The following is a 17715-nucleotide window of genomic DNA, read 5'->3' as shown; positions in this document are numbered from 1 at the left end:
GTCAGCCGTGTTGGCCTGCGATTAGGCCTTCTGTGCGTTCTTTCTGGCTGATTGGCAAGCCGTTTGCGGTTCCTCAGTCTTTTTTTGTTGTCCTCCGCTCAGATACTTTTTCCCATGTTCTTGGGAAAAAACATGCCCTATGTAGGGCAGTGGTAGCTATTACATAGCTCTATCATGTGCTTGGGAGGTGTGGTTGTCCTGCGGGCCTCTGCTTTCCGTGACGTCACAGTATGTCACAGGTGCGATTTTCTTCCCTGTTGGTACTTTTAGCGGTGCAGCCGTCCCTTTCTTGTGCGCTGCCTGAGGCCGGGGGATCCACTGCTTAGTGGATTGGTTCCTTCTGGGGCGGTTCCCTTTTGCGGCCATTCTGGACTGATTACTAGCCTTGCCCTTGTTCTGACATGATGTGGTCCGGGCGTTTAGTTTCGTGGCGTGGTTAGCAGCTGGCTGCCCCGCCTGCTCTTCTGCTCTGTGGCAGACGATCTTGGTTTGGTCTCTGGCGGTCCTCTTTTGGTCATACGTGGCAGTTGTGAGGTCGTCTTCCGCCTGCCTTTATTGATTAGGTGCTGTTCTGTCTTGACATCGAGCCGTGAGGGGCTCGGCTGCCCTCTTCACTGGGTTGTTTCTCGGTGGAGGGCTTTGCTGTCCTTCTACCCCTTCTCCTTAGTCTGTAGGTCTTCTTCCTCTGCGTTGTCTGTATCTTGGGGCTTCCGGTGGAGGTTCCTTGTGCGTTATCTGGGCTTGAACCGGTCTGGCCTCCTTCATTACCCTTGCTTCTCCTGTTGGTGAAGGTTATTTTGCCTCTTTGTCGTTATGACATGTCCACTGTGGGGATTGGTGTTCCGCCACAATGCTGAGGTTTAATCAGCTCAGGGCCTGTGACTCATCCGCTGTTGTGGTGGACGGGCTGTTCTTTCCCTGTCCCCGTGTCTGGTCCCCTGTTGGGCTTGTGCTCGTCTGTTTGGAAGGTCCTCTTGTAGACCCTCCTCCCCTTTGGGTATGGCTAGGGTATCTATTCTATGTTAAGGAATCTGCGGCTAGTAGTCTCTCTCAGATGTAAGTTAATTACCTTCAGGAACTATGTATCTGGTAGACTATTCTAGCCGCAGATTCCTTCACGACCCACCCTTCCTCCCGTTCTGCGAGGACCCTCTGCTTGGGTTTTCTGCAGTCTCCGCCTTTTGGGCGTTTTGTCTTCTGTAGGTGTCCTCTTACTTCAGCGTGAGTGCCTACTTTGGCTCTTTCTCTCTGTTGCTAGTGTTCTGATCCCCCTCCTGGTCTTCTTCGTTAGGGGTTCTTTTACCTGTCCTGACCACCTCCTTTCAGGAGGTTTGTCCATCCTTTGCCCCATAGTCTGGGGATGGATTATTGTTGCTCCTTTGTTCCAGGCTTGTGGCCTTTCCCCTAGGCCTTGTAGTTGCACACTCTTTCCTTCTTTCTTTCACAGCACTTTCTCCCGCTTGTGCCTCCAGGATGTCTCTCGCCTTGGCTTGCAGGGTGGTTCTAGGGAACGGTGCTTTATGCTTTTCTTGCTGTGGCTTCGCTGCTCTGGCCTTCTAGTGCCTTCTGCCTCTTGGTGCTTTCGCCTTGGTTGCACTGGCTGTTACTCAGTGATGCCCTACTCTTTTCCTGGTCTGCCTTCTAGTGTCTTTGTGCCACCTGGCTGTGTTTCTCACCTTGTTTGTCCTCCGAAGCAAACTGATGTCAGCGCGCCGTGGAGGGGCTTATGTGACCTCGCTGACATCACACCCGTGGAGGACGTCTGGCGGAGTCGCGTGGCACCGCATCCCATAATCCCCCCTGCCCCCGCACGCAGGGATGCTGGGCAAGAAAGTTTTCCGGGTCCTGTCTCAAGCCTGGGGAATATTCTACGTTAAGGAATCTGCGGCTAGAATTGTCTCTACCAGATACATACTTACCGAAGGTAAGTAACTCGTTCGTTTCTTCCAAAAACCAACCACAGAGCGCAGCATACACTGGACGCCAGAAGGGCGGTGATGCACTACATAGAAAGAAAAGGGCGAAAGACAAAGCAGCTCTGTTACCTTCGCAAGCAGTTTCTTGGAACAACCTGTTACCAAGAATACCGTTGCACAATGGATCGTACAAACCATACAACTATGCCACAAACAAGCTGGGCAACAGTTAGAAGAAGCAGCTCATGCTCACTCAACAAGGAAGAAAGGAGCAACGTTTGCGTTTCTAGCGAACACACCAATTCAAGACATTTGCCAAGCTGCAACATGGTCTGCAGTGCACACGTTCATGAAGCACGAACGTGTGGATATCCAAATGAACAAGGAAGTGCAAGTGGGACAGAAGGTCTTGCAACACATTTTCAGTAACCAGTGCTAATCTTCCACCCAGCCACCACAATAAGGACAAACCAAGTCTATGCACAGCATAGTGAAGCCAGAAAGATTCACACTGCAAAACCTAGTTTCTAACCTGTCTGTGTAGTTTTGCAGCTTGAAGACTTTCTGGATTCACAACAGTTCCCACCTCCTCCGCCAGAAAGATGAGTCCGGAGGAAAGGAGGATAAAATGTCACTCATAACTAAATGGATCAACAAAAAGATAACACAAGACAAGGGAAAAAAGAATCCGAAGATGGCGACCAAAGGTAGGAGCTTCCGCCAGAGGCGTGTCTGTCACGCAGGACACCAAATAGTGTGGTGTCGCCGCCCACCTGGTCCACGTAAATAATTAAATTCCAGACCCAACCACTAGATGGCGGAATAATGCACAGCACAATGAATCCAGAAAGTTTTAAAGCTGAAACTACACCGACACGTAAACTATACGTTTTCCTGCAATCTGAATTCAAGTTTTTGGTACGTCAAGCCCCAATTAGGGAGTGGTTGATTTTGCCAGCAACCAGGGTTTGTGAAGTTTTTTCTGGGGTGCTGATGGTCTGCTTCGATGTTGGTCATGAATAAAATGGGTTCCTTCGTTGCTGGTAGTATTTAGCGGGATGGATCTATTTTTAGTGTCAATTCCTTTTATTAGTGGATTTTTTTGGGGGGGGAGGGGGGGATTATTATATTGGTATTTGTGCTTCGTTAAATCATTTCTGGCCATACAAGGATTAATTGTTTTCACTAATAAACTACCTTCACATCTATTTTTTTTTCTTCTTCTTTCACAGGTATTATTGAAGATCCTGTACCAGTACAAGGAGAAACAGTACCTGGCTCCTAGAGTCTTGCAGCAAACCCTTAACTATCTCAATCAAGGAGTGTCCCACGCTGTCTCTTGGAAGAACCTGAAACCGCATATTCAAGTAAATGCAAACCTATAAATGACAGCCAACGTGCATTTTAAGAGTAGAACTGTTATTTTCATGTTATGGCTCTTATGCTTCAGTTGATCATAGCCATGCGTTTAACTTCAGTCTTGGCAATATAAATGATTTGCCTAATTTTTGTTCCTTAATTCTATACTGAAAAAAAAAAAAAAAATATATATATATATATATATATTTACTTTTTTTTTTTTTTTTTGACTGCATGAATTTGAAAAACAATTGGATAACTTTTGTAGGTGGTTTTTTTTATTTACAGGGGATTATCCAGGATGTTATTTTCCCTCTAATGTGCTATACAGATTCTGACGAAGAACTCTGGCAGGAAGACCCATACGAATATATTCGAATGAAATTTGGTGAGTAGGTTTAGTAAACCAGTACAGTCTAGGAACAACTAGATTTCTGTCCCTGATATTTAAATGAGTAACTTGATTCCTCTGGTTGGTTCATGTGAATGAAACTAATTTATAACCATTAACCTCTGAATTGTATTTTGTAATAGATGTGTTTGAAGACTTCATTTCACCTACAACTGCTGCCCAGACATTGTTGTTCACGGCTTGTAGTAAAAGGAAAGAGGTAAGAGTGCTGCCTCCAATGAGAAGAAATTACTGTTCAGTCTTTTTATTTTAAAGATTGTTATAATTTTCCATTTTGCAGCTACACCATCTAAATCTGTAAATACAGCTTAACAGTTGCAACTCCTGTAGTGTTAAGGCGTCTGAAAGTGCTTGCCGTTGTTAATGGACTATTTTGCATATTTACATCCGAGACACTTGGTCTTGAGGGACTCGATGGTCGTCCTTTTCCGAATTTTTTTTTTTTTTTTTTTTTTTTTTTTTTTAAATGTACTGTCAAAGTTCTGATCTTCATAAAACCTTCCAGTTTTATGCCAGTTGCTTCCCTTCCACATTCTCAGAGGCTTCATTCTGCCCTGGGAATGTTGTATGCATTGTAGCAGTTAATAACATTTAAACAGACTGGGGTCTGTTATACACCAGCGATGCTAAAGTCAGTTGCTGGTAAAGGCTGTAGTGTGAGGTCTCTTCTCAGTAGGCCAGTGTTCCACATAATGCTGATAATCCGATAACAGGCAACAAGAGCTAACCTATCTATGCTTGTAATGGAGAGTTTGGTGGACTGTTTACTGGCTGGTATTGCAGATTTTCATGGTGAACTGACTTTATTATAAGTTGGTGTGTTTATTTGGGGATTGAGTGCAGGGATCATGTGGATTAGTTTGGTTAATCCTACTGGACCCTTGCACTTAACAGTAAATGTTGTGATTGTTGTAATGCATCAAATGTGGAGTCTCTGCAGGTCCAGGTCTAGCAGTTGATTACCTCATGTTAATTTGGTAAAATCTGTGTTTTGAGAGATGTACAACCTCCCCTGCTGGTCTCGCAGCTAGATTTACCGTATGAATAAAAATGCTCTGTGTGAAAAAATAAATCTTTGTTACCTATGTATTGTAGCTTTAAACAATTTTCTTCTGCTTGTAGACTTATAGAAATTTGTGGATGTAATATGTAATAGTATATAATGTTAAATAATTTGAATATAGGTACTTCAGAAGACCATGGGCTTCTGCTATCAAATTCTCACAGAGCCAGGGTCAGATCCACGCAAAAAGGACGGGGCCCTGCACATGATTGGTTCATTGGCTGAAATACTCTTGAAGGTAAGCATCTTACAACAGTAGCTATGAATGCACTGCAAGTCAGGCCTTATTTGGTTTTAAACAGTGCAAGTATGATTTGCCTCCTTATACAATCTACCTACATTATGTTTATTACAAGGTTTGGTTTGTATTGTAAGAGCACACATGACCAAAAATTAGACCCCCCCCCCTTTTTAGTTGTCTTATGTTTCAGTTGTGGGTGCTTGGAGCACAGGTGGGTGTACTACATTGGATATGGTGTAGGGCAATTCTTATAACAGAGCCAGGTTGGGGAAAGGAAGCTAAATTCCTTCCTGTACAATGACTCTCGCAGATTGCAGCACCGGTCAACCATCTGTCCCTCCGAAGTGGCAACGGACACTCTTTATATTCCCCTGTACACAGAAGTAGTCTCCCTCCCGGAAACATTTGTAATTGGAAGAAGTATACATGTGTGTACTTGTTGTCTTGTTCCGACCACTGATTTTCAGTCATGTGCTTAAAATTGTACTTTTTTGCTTTTAATCAGTGTTACATGTGTATTGTCTCCAATTCTAGATTAAAACTAATTTTCCTTTCTCTGGGAAGTGGTATATGTAGTAGGTGATTACCCCTCCCCCCCCCCCCCCCCCCCCCCCCCTCCACCCAAAAAATAAAAAAAAATGCTGGATGCCTTCTTTTCTTTCCTGAGGTATACTTTTGTGTCTGAGTTTGTGCATGTTCTTGTTTTTGAATTCATTGTTTGACACTCTAGTGGACCATATACTGCAGCACCATATTAGTTGGCTGCATTGCTCATCCAGCCCACTTTGAGTGTCTAATGCAGTCTGATATCCACCAAGTTGTCATTGAGTACTATTTTTCATTAGCATTAAGATACTACTTTAGTCTAACTTAAACGGATCTAAAAGTTCCCATTAATGTCGTCTTTATTTTTATTTTGGGCAAAACAAAATGGAGAGCTTTCCAATTCTTAATTTCCAGACTGGTGGGCTCATGCTCTCTGTTAGGAAACTGGTTGTCCCATTCTGTTTAGTGCTTATAAGTCTCGGACTTTGAGCAGAGGACGGTCCGGGACCAGGGTTCGATTCCCGGCGCGGCAGGTTTCTGGACAAGGGTCAGCGCACTCGATAATTCTCTCGCCTCGGTGCCCACTCTGATCAGCGATCACACTCGGCAACTCTGGGCATTAGCTTGCCTCATCTTCACTAACGGCCCCACCAGACCGCCGGGGATGCCTGGTCTCACCCTGGAGATACCTATTAAGGGACCATCTCTCAGGGAAGCCAGGAAGGGTTTCGCAGCGGTCGAAGCGCCTTGGGACCCTACGGGTAAGTAGTGCGCTATATAAATGCCAATACATACATACATTGGTAGGAAACACCAGGTGGGTCAAATCAGCTCTATGAATTTTCCCGACTTTGGGGGATGAGACTATGAATAGTTACCTGTACCCTTAAGCGTATCATGCATAAAAACTTTCAGAAAAACCAAACCACTATTTGCAGCGTTTTCCCCAACACATAAGGGCAATCCTATCTCTAAAGCAGGCATTGCCAGGTGGATTGTAAAATGTATACAAATGTTACATAAAAGCAAAGAGGACATTAACTGTTCCTCCTAGAGCTCATTCTACACGTCAACATGGGGCATCTATGGCATTCTTAGGAAACATTCCCCTAGATGACATATGCAAAGCAGCAACTTGGGTTACACCGCATACCTTCACAAAACACTACTGTGTTTATGTGCAGGCAACACACCAGGCTGGAGTGGGCCAGGCTGTACTAAAAACTTGATGTTCGAGGCATGTGGGCTGCTGAATTCATATCTGTGCATAGATCGCCGCCTAGTGTTGGGTCCGGATGATTGCACATTGTTGTCCTGGAAGAGTCTTTGAAGTATCACGAGATAGGTGGCTCCTCCCCTGGACTACAGTGCGCATGGGCATCGCCTCCATCCCCAGATTGTTTTTTTCCGCCATTGGGTTCGGATGTGTGTCGGTTCCCTCTGTCGGAACCGATAGTTGTTAAATCTCAAACTCGAGACCAAAAGGTCTTTAGGCTTGGCGCCGGTATCGTTTTCGTTCGGGTTTACTGTTTCTTCAGCTCCAAACTCTCGCTGCCCTTCCGCGTGCTGTCGGCGCGGACAGGCCTACACAAAGCTCCAGACATGGAACGGACTCCATTTAAACGGTGCCCGGTGTGCAACGCGAAATACTCGCACCTCGACGTGCACCCAGTGCAACACTTGTCTGTCGCCGGACCACGACGAGGCCAGGTGTATGGCCTGCTCGAAGTTCCGGTGCAAGAAGACCCTCAAGATTCGTCGGGCTGCGAGACTTCAGGCCAAACTGTCTGCGCCCCCGCCGGACGACATCTTCGAAGAAGAAGTCGGAAGCGACAATATCCAACAGGTTTCGGACTCAAGCCCTGCGTCCGAAGGGGAGGCCTACGACGCAGGAGACGAGGAGTTTGACGAAGCCGGCGACTAGGTAGGGGACGACGATACGGCCATTGCCACCGTGGGGGATAGCTCGGAGGAGGAGCATCCCCGGACTGACTCAGGGGTTGACCCCCTTCCTGCGGCCCAGGTCTAGGGATCGCCTTCGGGCCTTACCCAAGACCATGTTATTAGTCCAGCAGCCCCGCCTACGAGCCCGGCCACGGACATTTTGGAGGTGCCACTTACATTTCCAAAAACGAAAGTGAAGCCTTCGGGTTCAACGCCTCCGGTTTCGAAACCGAAAGTAAAAGCAGTGCTGAAGGCTCTGGAGGCGTCAAAATCAAAGAAATTCAAAATGGCAGACATGGACAGTCCCGCCAAGATGGCCGACCCAAAGGCCTCAGGGTCGGTGCCGAAGGCGAAGTCGTCCGACGCGGCTGCGTCGGCGCCGAAGATGGTCGCGGTCGATGACCCGAAGAAGGCTTCGAAGAAGCGTCAAGGCGATCCCAAAGCTCTGGCTTCCCCGGCTCCGGCCGTCGGGGCCAAGGACGGTAACGCATCGACTCCGAAGACGGTGCCTCTCGCCGACACCACTCCCAAGTCAGGGAAGTCACGGGAGGCGGTCACTCTCTCTCCAGCCCTTTCTAAAAAAGGTCGAAGAGTCCCTGCAAAGGATTCAGAAGGTCGCGGAGCTTCCCAACCCTAACGCTGGGGTGTCAAGGCCTACGCAGAAGCCGTCCAAGGCACAAGCGCCTATCCGCTTCACCCTGCCGCCGAAGTCGACGCCGAAGGCCTTCGTTTCGAAGCAGGTAGCGGGGGTGCCCTCTAAGGAGGTGTCGACGCCCAAAGCGTCTCCGGTGGTGGCTAAACCTCGGCTCCAGCCACTCGCAGAGGAGGAACGTCGTGAGGTCATCATCGACGCCAATACCGGGAAACTGTCCCTCCTCAAAAGGAAAATCACCACGGAGCCGGTGTTGGAACACTTTCGCATTCCTCTCAAAAACAAAAGGGACTCTGCTGGTACTTCAGCACCTTTGGAGCCGGCGTCTCCAGGTAACATGCCAAGTTCCCCAACTCACTCCAACGCAGGGGATGGCGACGACGAGGAGGTAGAGTACAACTATCCGGCATACTCGGATCCGGACGAGGAACACGAACCTTGGTCTGCCCGGGGGTGACCCTGAGTACCCGCAGTCGGGTCAGGAACCGCAACTCTTTGCGGCGAAGACTTCGCCAACGGAGGACTCTGCTGCCTTCAACGCGTTGATCGAGAGAGCTGCGGCTAACCACGATGTTGAGCTGCACTCCGATCCTGTGGATGTGGACTTTTTATTTGACACTTTCTCTGTTGCCGAAAAGTCGGTCAAAACTTTGCCCATGCTCAAGGGAGTGCTCAAGCACGCGCAGGAGGTCTTCAAGGAGCCCACTCGGGTGCGTGTCATCAATCCACGCATTGATAAAAAAATATAAGGCAGCGCCCTCGGATCCAACATATATCAAGGGAGACTTGCCACTGGACTCTTTGGTTGTGTCCAACGCTCGCAAGAGGGCGAACTCGCAGACGACTGGTGACGCTCCTCCCCCAGACAAAGAGTCGAAAATCTTTGAGGCCTCAGGGAAACGGATTGCCGCACAGGCAGCTAACATTTGGCGCATCTCAAACACGCAGGCCCTACTTGCACGCTACGATAGGGCTCATTACGACACCCTAGAAGCCCTGCTGCAGCACTTGCCTGACCAGTACAAGGAGGCAGGGGAAATGTTAATTCAAGAGGGAAAGCTCATCACAAATGCTTCCATCAAATGTGCGCTAGATGTGGCTGATACCGCCTCCAGGGCAATCAACACTAGTGTGTTGCTCAGGAGACATGCATGGCTTAGGATTTCAGGGTTTAAACCTGATATACAAACTACCATCCTGAACCAGACGGTTAATCCTGACCATTTGTTTGGTCCTGAGGTTGATGCGACGCTGGAGAAAATGAAAAAAGATACAGACACTGCTAAGTCTATGGGGGCCCTTCAGTCTCCGCAGTTTCGGGGTGGTTCCTTTCGCCGCTCCAATACCAGAGGCACCTCAAGGGGTCAGGCATCGCAATCCACCCAGTACTAAAAGGGCAATACCCAAACCTCGTACACCAACAAGGGTAGAGGTGGCTACAGAGGCAACAACATCAAAGGCAGGGAACGTGGAAACAGCTCCAGGTCCACCGCCGCCAACAAGCAGTGACGCCTTGTCACTGCCCCCGACCACACAACACCGGTCGGGGGGAGACTCCAGCAGTTCCTGCCCGCGTGGAAATCCATCACCACGGACAGGTGGGTCAAGTCTCTTATCCAGTACGGTTACTGTCTGGAACTTACCTCCACTCCACCGAACATACCTCCAAGAAGCCGTCCTATGTCCGGCGAGCACTTGCTCTTGTTGCAGCAGGAGGTTCAGGTCATGCTGCAAAAAGGGGCAATAGAGCTCGTCCCACTGCAGGAAAGGGGTACAGGAGTTTACTCTCTGTATTTTCTAATCCCCAAAAAGGACGGTTCCCTACGGCCCATCCTGGACCTCAGGCCCCTCAACTGGTACATTCTCTCGGAGCATTTCCATATGCTCACGTTGCAGCAGGTACTCCCTCTGCTTCAACAGGGAGACTTCCTGGCTACGTTGGATCTAAAAGATGCATACTTTCATATCCCCCTGCATCCTTCCCACAGGAAGTATCTCAGATTCACGATCCAAGACCAGCACTACCAGTTCAGGGTTCTGCCGTTCGGGGTCACCACAGCGCCAAGGGTCTTTACAAAGTGCCTGGCGACTGTGGCGGCGCATCTACGGCGCCAGAGCGTCCACGTCTACCCTTACCTGGACGACTGGCTCATTCAAGCAAAAACGGAACAGTGCGCCGAACACGTGTCCCGCACCATTCATCTCCTGCACGATCTGGGATTCTCTCTGAACTACCCGAAATCCCATCTCCAGCCCGCCCATGTACGACAGTATCTGGGCGCGACAAACACTCTGGCAGCCACTGCGCAGCCAAATTCAGTGAGAATCGCCAGTATCCAGACGCTGATCCAACGGTTCAGACCTCAACACTCGCTTCCAGCGACGGTGTTCATGATGGCCTCCTGCATCTCCATTGTCCCGCACGCGAGACTACATATGCGCCCGCTTCAGGAGTGCCTGGCACGTCAGTGGACTCAGGCTCATGGGCAACTGACAGACCTAGTGTTGGTGAGCGGTCGGGCATACAACTCTCTGCATTGGTGGAACCCACAAAACCTTTGCAAGGGCCGACCATTCCAAGAGCCTGTGCCACAGATTATCCTGACGACGGACGCTTCTCTCCAGGGATGGGGAGCGCATGTACTCCACTACACAGTGCAGGGACTATGGACACTACAGCAAAGGAAGATGCACATCAATGTGTTGGAACTGATGGCAATCTTCATGGCCTTGAAGGCGTTCAAAGTACATCTGTGCAACAAGGTCGTGTTGATCCGGACGGACAACATGACTGCCATGTACTACATTCAGAAGCAGGGAGGCACACACTCTCCGCAGCTGTCTCATCTGGCTCAGAGCATGTGGAAGTGGGCCATTCAGAGGAACATCTTCCTCATGGCGGAGCATCTCCCGGGCAAAGACAACCAGATGGCGGACCTGCTCAGCAGGCACAGCCATCAAATGCACGAGTGGGAGATACATCCATCAGTACTCCGACCGTACTTCCAAAGGTGGGGTCATCCAGAGATAGACCTGTTCGCCACAAAGGAGAACGCAAAATGCCAAAGCTTCGCCGCCAGGTTCCCACACCCGCAATCACAGGGCAATGCGATGTGGATGAACTGGTCAGGCAGATTTGCGTACGCTTTTCCCCCAGCACCTCTGATACCGCTGGTGGCACGCAAGCTCAGGCAGCACTCGATGACTCTCATCCTGGTTGCTCCAACGTGGGCTCGCCAACCATGGTACACCACGTTTCTGGAACTCTCCGTGGTACCGCATCAAAGGCTTCATCTCACTCCCAGCCTTCTGACGCAGAGCCATGGCGACATTCAGCACCCAGACCCGCAACAGCTCAACCTGGCGATCTGGCTCCTGAAGTCCTAGAGTTTGGCTACCTCAATCTCCCCCCCCCCCCCGATTGCATGGACATCATTCAGGAGGCAAGGAAGCCCACTACTAGAGCTTGTTACGCGGCCAAATGGAAGAGGTTTGTCATTTATTGTGTTAACCACAATATTGACCCGCTAGATGCTTCCATCCAAAACATCATTTGTTACCTGTTCCACCTGTATCAATGCAATTTGGCGTACTCTTCCATCCGCATTCACCTGTCTGCTATGGCAGCATACCTCCAGAACAGGCAACACCTGTCACTTTTTAAGGTCCCTGCTATCAAGGCTTTTCTGGAAGGACTCAAGAGTCATCCCGCCCAGGACCCCACCAGCTCCGGAATGGAACCTCAATGTGGTTCTTACAAGACTGATGGGTCCTCCCTTCGAGCCACTGCACTCTTGTGAGCTTCAGTTTCTTACTTGGAAGGTTGCTTTCTTGGTAGCAATTACATCGCTACGGAGGGTTAGCGAGTTGCAGGCGCTCACCATCCAAGAGCCTTTCTTCCAAGTACATGCTAACAGGGTTGTGCTCCGCACTAACCCTAAATTCTTACCCAAGGTTGTGTCTCAATTCCATATGAACCAGACAATTGAGTTGCCGGTGTTTTTCCAAAACCCAGAGACGCTGGCGGAGCGGATGCTCCACACCCTTGACGTTAAAAGAGCCTTGATGTACTATGTGGACAGGACAAAAGATTTTCGCAAAACCAAGCAGCTTTTCGTTGCTTTTGCCTCACACCACAAGGGAAACGCTATCTCCAAAGCTGGGATCGCTAGGTGGATTGTGAAATGCATTCAAATCTGTTACGCTAAAGCTAAACGCACTCTCACTATCCCACCAAGAGCCCACTCCACCAGGAAGTTGGGGGCCTCTATGGCTTTCCTAGGTAACATTCCCTTAGAAGATATTTGTAGAGCAGCCACATGGTCTACCACACATACTTTCACTAAACATTACTGTGTAGAAGTGCACTCCAAACAGCAGGCAGCTGTTGGTCAGGCTGTTCTCAAAACACTTTTTCAGACTGCTGCAGCTGGCACGGGCGACCGCCGCTAATAGAGGGACTGCTATGTATTCTATGCACAGATATGAATTCAGCAGCCCACATGCCTCGAACTGCAAATGCTACTTACCAGTATGCATCTGTTCTTGGCATGTAGGGCTGCTGACATTCATATCGCCCACCCTCCTCCCCGGCGCCTGTAGCAGCTGCAGTCTTCATACATATATATATATATATATATATATATATATATATATATATATATATATATATATATATATATATATATATATATATATGCTCGTAGCATAGGCATCACTCACATACTTCACTCCATCTCTGCCAATGGCTAAAAACAATCTGGGGATGGAGGCGATGCCCATGCGCACTGTAGTCCAGGGGAGGAGCCACCTATCTCGTGATACTTCGAAGACTCTTCCAGGACAACAATGTGCAATCATCCGGACCCAACACTAGGCGGCGATCTATGCACAGATATGAATGTCAGCAGCCCTACATGCCAAGAACAGATGCATACTGGTAAGTAGCATTTGCATTATAGGGGCAGTACTAGAAACTGTTTGTCGAGCATTCCCTCCACCTCAAAGGATTCTCGACATTCAGGAAATGATTCCTTTGTTTTACAATGGAGCTGTCGTTCCAGTCCTGAAGGTCCTTCCTCTGTTCGGTCTGTTTGCTTCCTGCATTCTGCTGGTCAACCATGCACGCTGGCACATGAGGGCGCTCAAGTGGTGCCTCCGCAGGCAGTGGTATCAGAACAATGGAGATATCAGAGAAACTGCAGCGGATCTGTCTCGGTGGAGTGTGGAGTGCAATCTGTCTCGGAAAACCTTTCATCTGCCTCCATCGGTTGCCACAGTGATAACTGATGCCTCCACTCTAGCGTGGGGTGCTCATCTGGGGGATCTGGAGATCAAGGGTCTTTGGTCTCCAGAGGAAAGGTTGCTTCACATCAACCTTCTGGAATTGAGGGCGATTCGTTTGGCACTCAAGGCCTTCCTCCCTTCCCTTTGTGGTCAGTCGGTTTAGGTCCTGACGGACAACACGACCGCGATGTGGTATGTTAACAAGCAGGGAGGAGTACGGTCGCATCTCCTCTGCAGAGATGCTCTGCTTCTCTGGTCCTGGGTACAGGACCACCAGATTAGTCTGATGGCAAATCATCTGGCCGGAGTTCTGAACGTTAGCGTGGACAGTCTCAGTCGGCAGTTCTCAGCCGACCACGAGTGGAGGCTTCACCCAGAGGTGGTTCGTCACGTCTTCCGGACGTGGCGGAACTCCTCAAGTGGACTTCTTCGCCACTCACGAACGCTCACTGCCTGTCATTCTGCAGTCTCCAGTATCCGTTACAGGGAGCTTTGGGGGACGTGTTTCAGTTGAGTTGGGGCTCTCCTCCTTTACGAGTTTCCTCCCATACCCTTGATCCCTCTGGTTCTGAGGAAGATTCGCCAAGACCGGGCCCAAGTTATATTGGTCACCCCGGATTGTCCAAGAAGGGTGTGGTACACAGATCTTCTCCACCTCTCCTCGTGCCCGCCGCTCCGTCTCCCTCTCAGAGCAGATCTCCTCTCTCAGGTGGAGGGGCAGGTTCTACACCCCCCACCTCCAGACCTTACACCTTCATGCCTGGAGATTGAACGGGCCAACCTGAATTATTTTTCTCTCCCGCCTGATGCGGTGGATGTAATTCTTTTGGCCAGGCGTCTTTCCACAAAGTCAATATATTCCTATAGGTGGTCCAAATTTGTTTCCTGGTGTGGAAAGAAATCTATTGACCCCTTGAGTTTGCTCTTTCTTTGGCCCAGCAGGGTTTTGCTGTGGCGACTGTGTGTGGGGCTGTGTGTGTGTGTGTGTGTGGGGCTGTGTGTGTGTGTGTGTGGGGCTGTGTGTGTGTGTGTGTGGGGCTGTGTGTGTGTGTGGGGGGGGCTGTGTGTGTGTGGGGGGCTGTGTGTGTGTGTGTGTGTGTGGGGCTGTGTGTGTGTGTGTGTGTGTGGGGCTGTGTGTGTGTGTGGGGGGCTGTGTGTGTGTGTGGGGGGCTGTGTGTGTGTGTGGGGGGCTGTGTGTGTGTGTGGGGGGCTGTGTGTGTGTGGGGGGCTGTGTGTGTGTGTGGGGGGCTGTGTGTGTGTGTGGGGGGCTGTGTGTGTGTGTGGGGGGCTGTGTGTGTGTGTGGGGGGCTGTGTGTGTGTGTGGGGGGCTGTGTGTGTGGGGGGCTGTGTGTGTGTCTGTGTGTGTGTGTGGGGGGGGCTGTGTGTGTGTGGGGGGGGCTGTGTGTGTGTGGGGGGGGCTGTGTGTGTGTGGGGGGGGCTGTGTGTGTGGGGCTGTGTGTGTGTGTGTGGGGCTGTGTGTGTGTGGGGCTGTGTGTGTGTGGGGCTGTGTGTGTGTGGGGCTGTGTGTGTGTGGGGCTGTGTGTGTGTGGGGCTGTGTGTGTGGGGGGCGGGGGCTGTGTGTGTGTGGGGCTGGGGCTGTGTGTGTGGTGGGGCTGGGGCTGTGTGTGTGGGGGGCTGTGTGTGTGTGGGGGGCTGTGTGTGTGTGGGGGGCTGTGTGTGTGTGGGGGGTTGTGTGTGTGTGGGGGGCTGTGTGTGTGTGGGGGGCTGTGTGTGTGTGGGGGGCTGTGTGTGTGTGGGGGGCTGTGTGTGTGGGGGGCTGTGTGTGTGGGGGGCTGTGTGTGTGGGGGGCTGTGTGTGTGGGGGGCTGTGTGTGTGGGGGGCTGTGTGTGTGTGGGGGGCTGTGTGTGTGGGGGGCTGTGTGTGTGGGGGGCTGTGTGTGTGGGGGGCTGTGTGTGTGGGGGGCTGTGTGTGTGGGGGGGCTGTGTGTGTGGGGGGGGCTGTGTGTGTGGGGGGGGCTGTGTGTGTGGGGGGGGCTGTGTGTGTGGGGGGGGCTGTGTGTGTGGGGGGGGCTGTGTGTGTGGGGGGGCTGTGTGTGTGGGGGGGGCTGTGTGTGTGGGGGCTGTGTGTGTGGGGGGCTGTGTGTGTGTGGGGGGCTGTGTGTGTGTGGGGGGCTGTGTGTGTGTGGGGGGCTGTGTGTGTGTGGGGGGCTGTGTGTGTGTGGGGGGCTGTGTGTGTGTGGGGGGCTGTGTGTGTGTGGGGGGCTGTGTGTGGGGGGCTGTGTGTGTGTGGGGGGCTGTGTGTGTGTGGGGGGCTGTGTGTGTGTGTGGGGGGCTGTGTGTGTGTGTGGGGGGGGCTGTGTGTGTGTGGGGGGGGCTGTGTGTGTGTGGGGGGGGCTGTGTGTGTGGGGGGGGGGCTGTGTGTGTGGGGGGGGGCTGTGTGTGTGGGGGGGGCTGTGTGTGGGGGGGGCTGTGTGTAGTGTGGGGCTGTGTGTGTGTGGGGCTGTGTGTGTGTGGGGCTGTGTGTGTGTGGGGCTGTGTGTGTGTGTGGGGGGCTGTGTGTGTGTGTGGGGGGCTGTGTGTGTGGGGGGGCTGTGTGTGTGGGGGGGCTGTGTGTGTGTGGGGGGGCTGTGTGTGGGGGCTGTGTGTGTGTGGGGGGGGCTGTGTGTGTGTGGGGGGGGCTGTGTGTGTGGGGGGGGCTGTGTGTGTGGGGGGGGCTGTGTGTGGGGGGGGCTGTGTGTAGTGTGGGGCTGTGTGTGTGGGGGGGCTGTGTGTGGGGGGCTGGGGCTGTGGGGGGGGCTGTGTGTGTGTGGGGGGGGCTGTGTGTGTGTGGGGGGGGCTGTGTGTGTGTGGGGGGGCTGTGTGTGTGTGGGGGGGGCTGTGTGTGTGGTGTGGGGCTGTGTGTGTGTGTGTGTGTGTGTGTGTGGCTGTGTGTGTGTGTGTGGGGGGCTGTGTGTGTGTGTGGGGCTGTGTGTGTGTGTGGGGGGCTGTGTGTGTGTGTGGGGGGCTGTGTGTGTGGGGGGGCTGTGTGTGTGGGGGGGCTGTGTGTGTGGGGGGGCTGTGTGTGTGTGGGGGGGCTGTGTGTGTGTGTGGGGGGCTGTGTGTGTGTGTGGGGGCTGTGTGTGTGTGGGGGGGGCTGTGTGTGTGTGGGGGGGGCTGTGTGTGTGGGGGGGGCTGTGTGTGTGTGTGTGGGGGGCTGTGTGTGTGTGTGTGGGGGGGGCTGTGTGTGTGTGGGGGGCTGGGGCTGTGTGTGTGGGGGGCTGTGTGTGTGTGGGGGGCTGTGTGTGTGGGGCTGTGTGTGGGGGGCTGTGTGTGTGGGGGGGGCTGTGTGTGTGGGGGGGGGCTGTGTGTGTGGGGGGGGGCTGTGTGTGTGGGGGGCTGGGGCTGTGTGTGTGGGGGGCTGGGGCTGTGTGTGTGGGGGCGGTGTGTGGGGGGGCTGTGTGTGTGGGGGGGGCTGTGTGTGTGGGGGGGGGGCTGTGTGTGGTGGGGGGGCTGTGTGTGTGTGTGTGGGGCTGTGTGTGTGGGGGGGGCTGTGTGTGGGGCTGTGTGTGTGTGTGGGGCTGTGTGTGTGTGCGCGTGGGGGGCTGGGGCTGTGTGTGTGTGTGCGCGTGGGGGGCTGGGGTTGTGTGTGTGTGGGGCTGTGTGTGTGTGTGTGTGTGTGCGTGGGGGGCTGGGGCTGTGTGTGTGGGGCTGTGTGTGTGTGTGTGTGCGCGTGGGGGGCTGGGGCTGTGTGTGTGTGGGTGTGCGTGGGGGGCTGGGGCTGTGTGGGTGTGGGTGTGCGTGGGGGGCTGGGGCTGTGTGGGTGTGCGTGGGGGGCTGGGGCTGTGTGTGTGTGTGTATGTGTGTGTGTGGGGCTGTGTGTGTGTGGCTGTGTGTGTGTGTGTGGGGCTGTGTGTGTGGGGCTGTGTGTGTGTGCGCGTGGGGGGCTGGGGCTGTGTGTGTGTGCGTGTGGGGGGCTGGGGTTGTGTGTGTGTGTGGGGCTGTGTGTGTGTGTGGGGCTGTGTGTGCGTGGGGGGCTGGGGCTGTGTGTGGGGCTGTGTGTGTGTGTGTGTGTGTGTGTGTGCGTGGGGGGCTGGGGCTGTGTGTGTGGGTGTGCGTGGGGGGCTGGGGCTGTGTGGGTGTGCGTGGGGGGCTGGGGCTGTGTGGGTGTGCGTGGGGGGCTGGGGCTGTGTGGGTGTGGGTGTGCGTGGGGGGCTGGGGCTGTGTGGGTGTGCGTGGGGGGCGGTGTGGGTGTGCGTGGGGGGCGGTGTGGGTGTGGGTGTGCGTGGGGGGGCTGGGGCTGTGTGGGTGTGGGTGGGGGGCTGTGTGGGTGTGCGTGGGGGGCTGTGTGGGGGTGGGG

At 52.7% G+C, this 17715-nt stretch overlaps 1 protein-coding gene across 2 annotated transcripts in view; it reads left to right on the top strand.

Annotated features, from left to right (window-relative positions):
- Positions 1-17715, top strand: part of IPO7 (importin 7) — a 262709-nt gene that overhangs the window by 81401 nt on the left and 163593 nt on the right. For both annotated transcript variants that reach the window (XM_086955971.1, XM_086955972.1), the window contains exons 9-12: positions 3149-3283; positions 3564-3663; positions 3810-3886; positions 4872-4988. In XM_086955971.1, coding sequence (XP_086812097.1) covers positions 3149-3283; positions 3564-3663; positions 3810-3886; positions 4872-4988 — 429 coding nt within the window. The remainder of the gene's footprint in view (positions 1-3148; positions 3284-3563; positions 3664-3809; positions 3887-4871; positions 4989-17715) is intronic.

This window comes from Lissotriton vulgaris, chromosome 2_1, assembly GCF_964263255.1.
Source record: "Lissotriton vulgaris chromosome 2_1, aLisVul1.2, whole genome shotgun sequence".
Lineage (NCBI taxonomy): Eukaryota > Metazoa > Chordata > Amphibia > Caudata > Salamandridae > Lissotriton > Lissotriton vulgaris.
The sequence above is the reverse complement of the archived record's forward strand: the minus strand, read 5'-3'. Positions and strand labels throughout refer to the sequence as shown.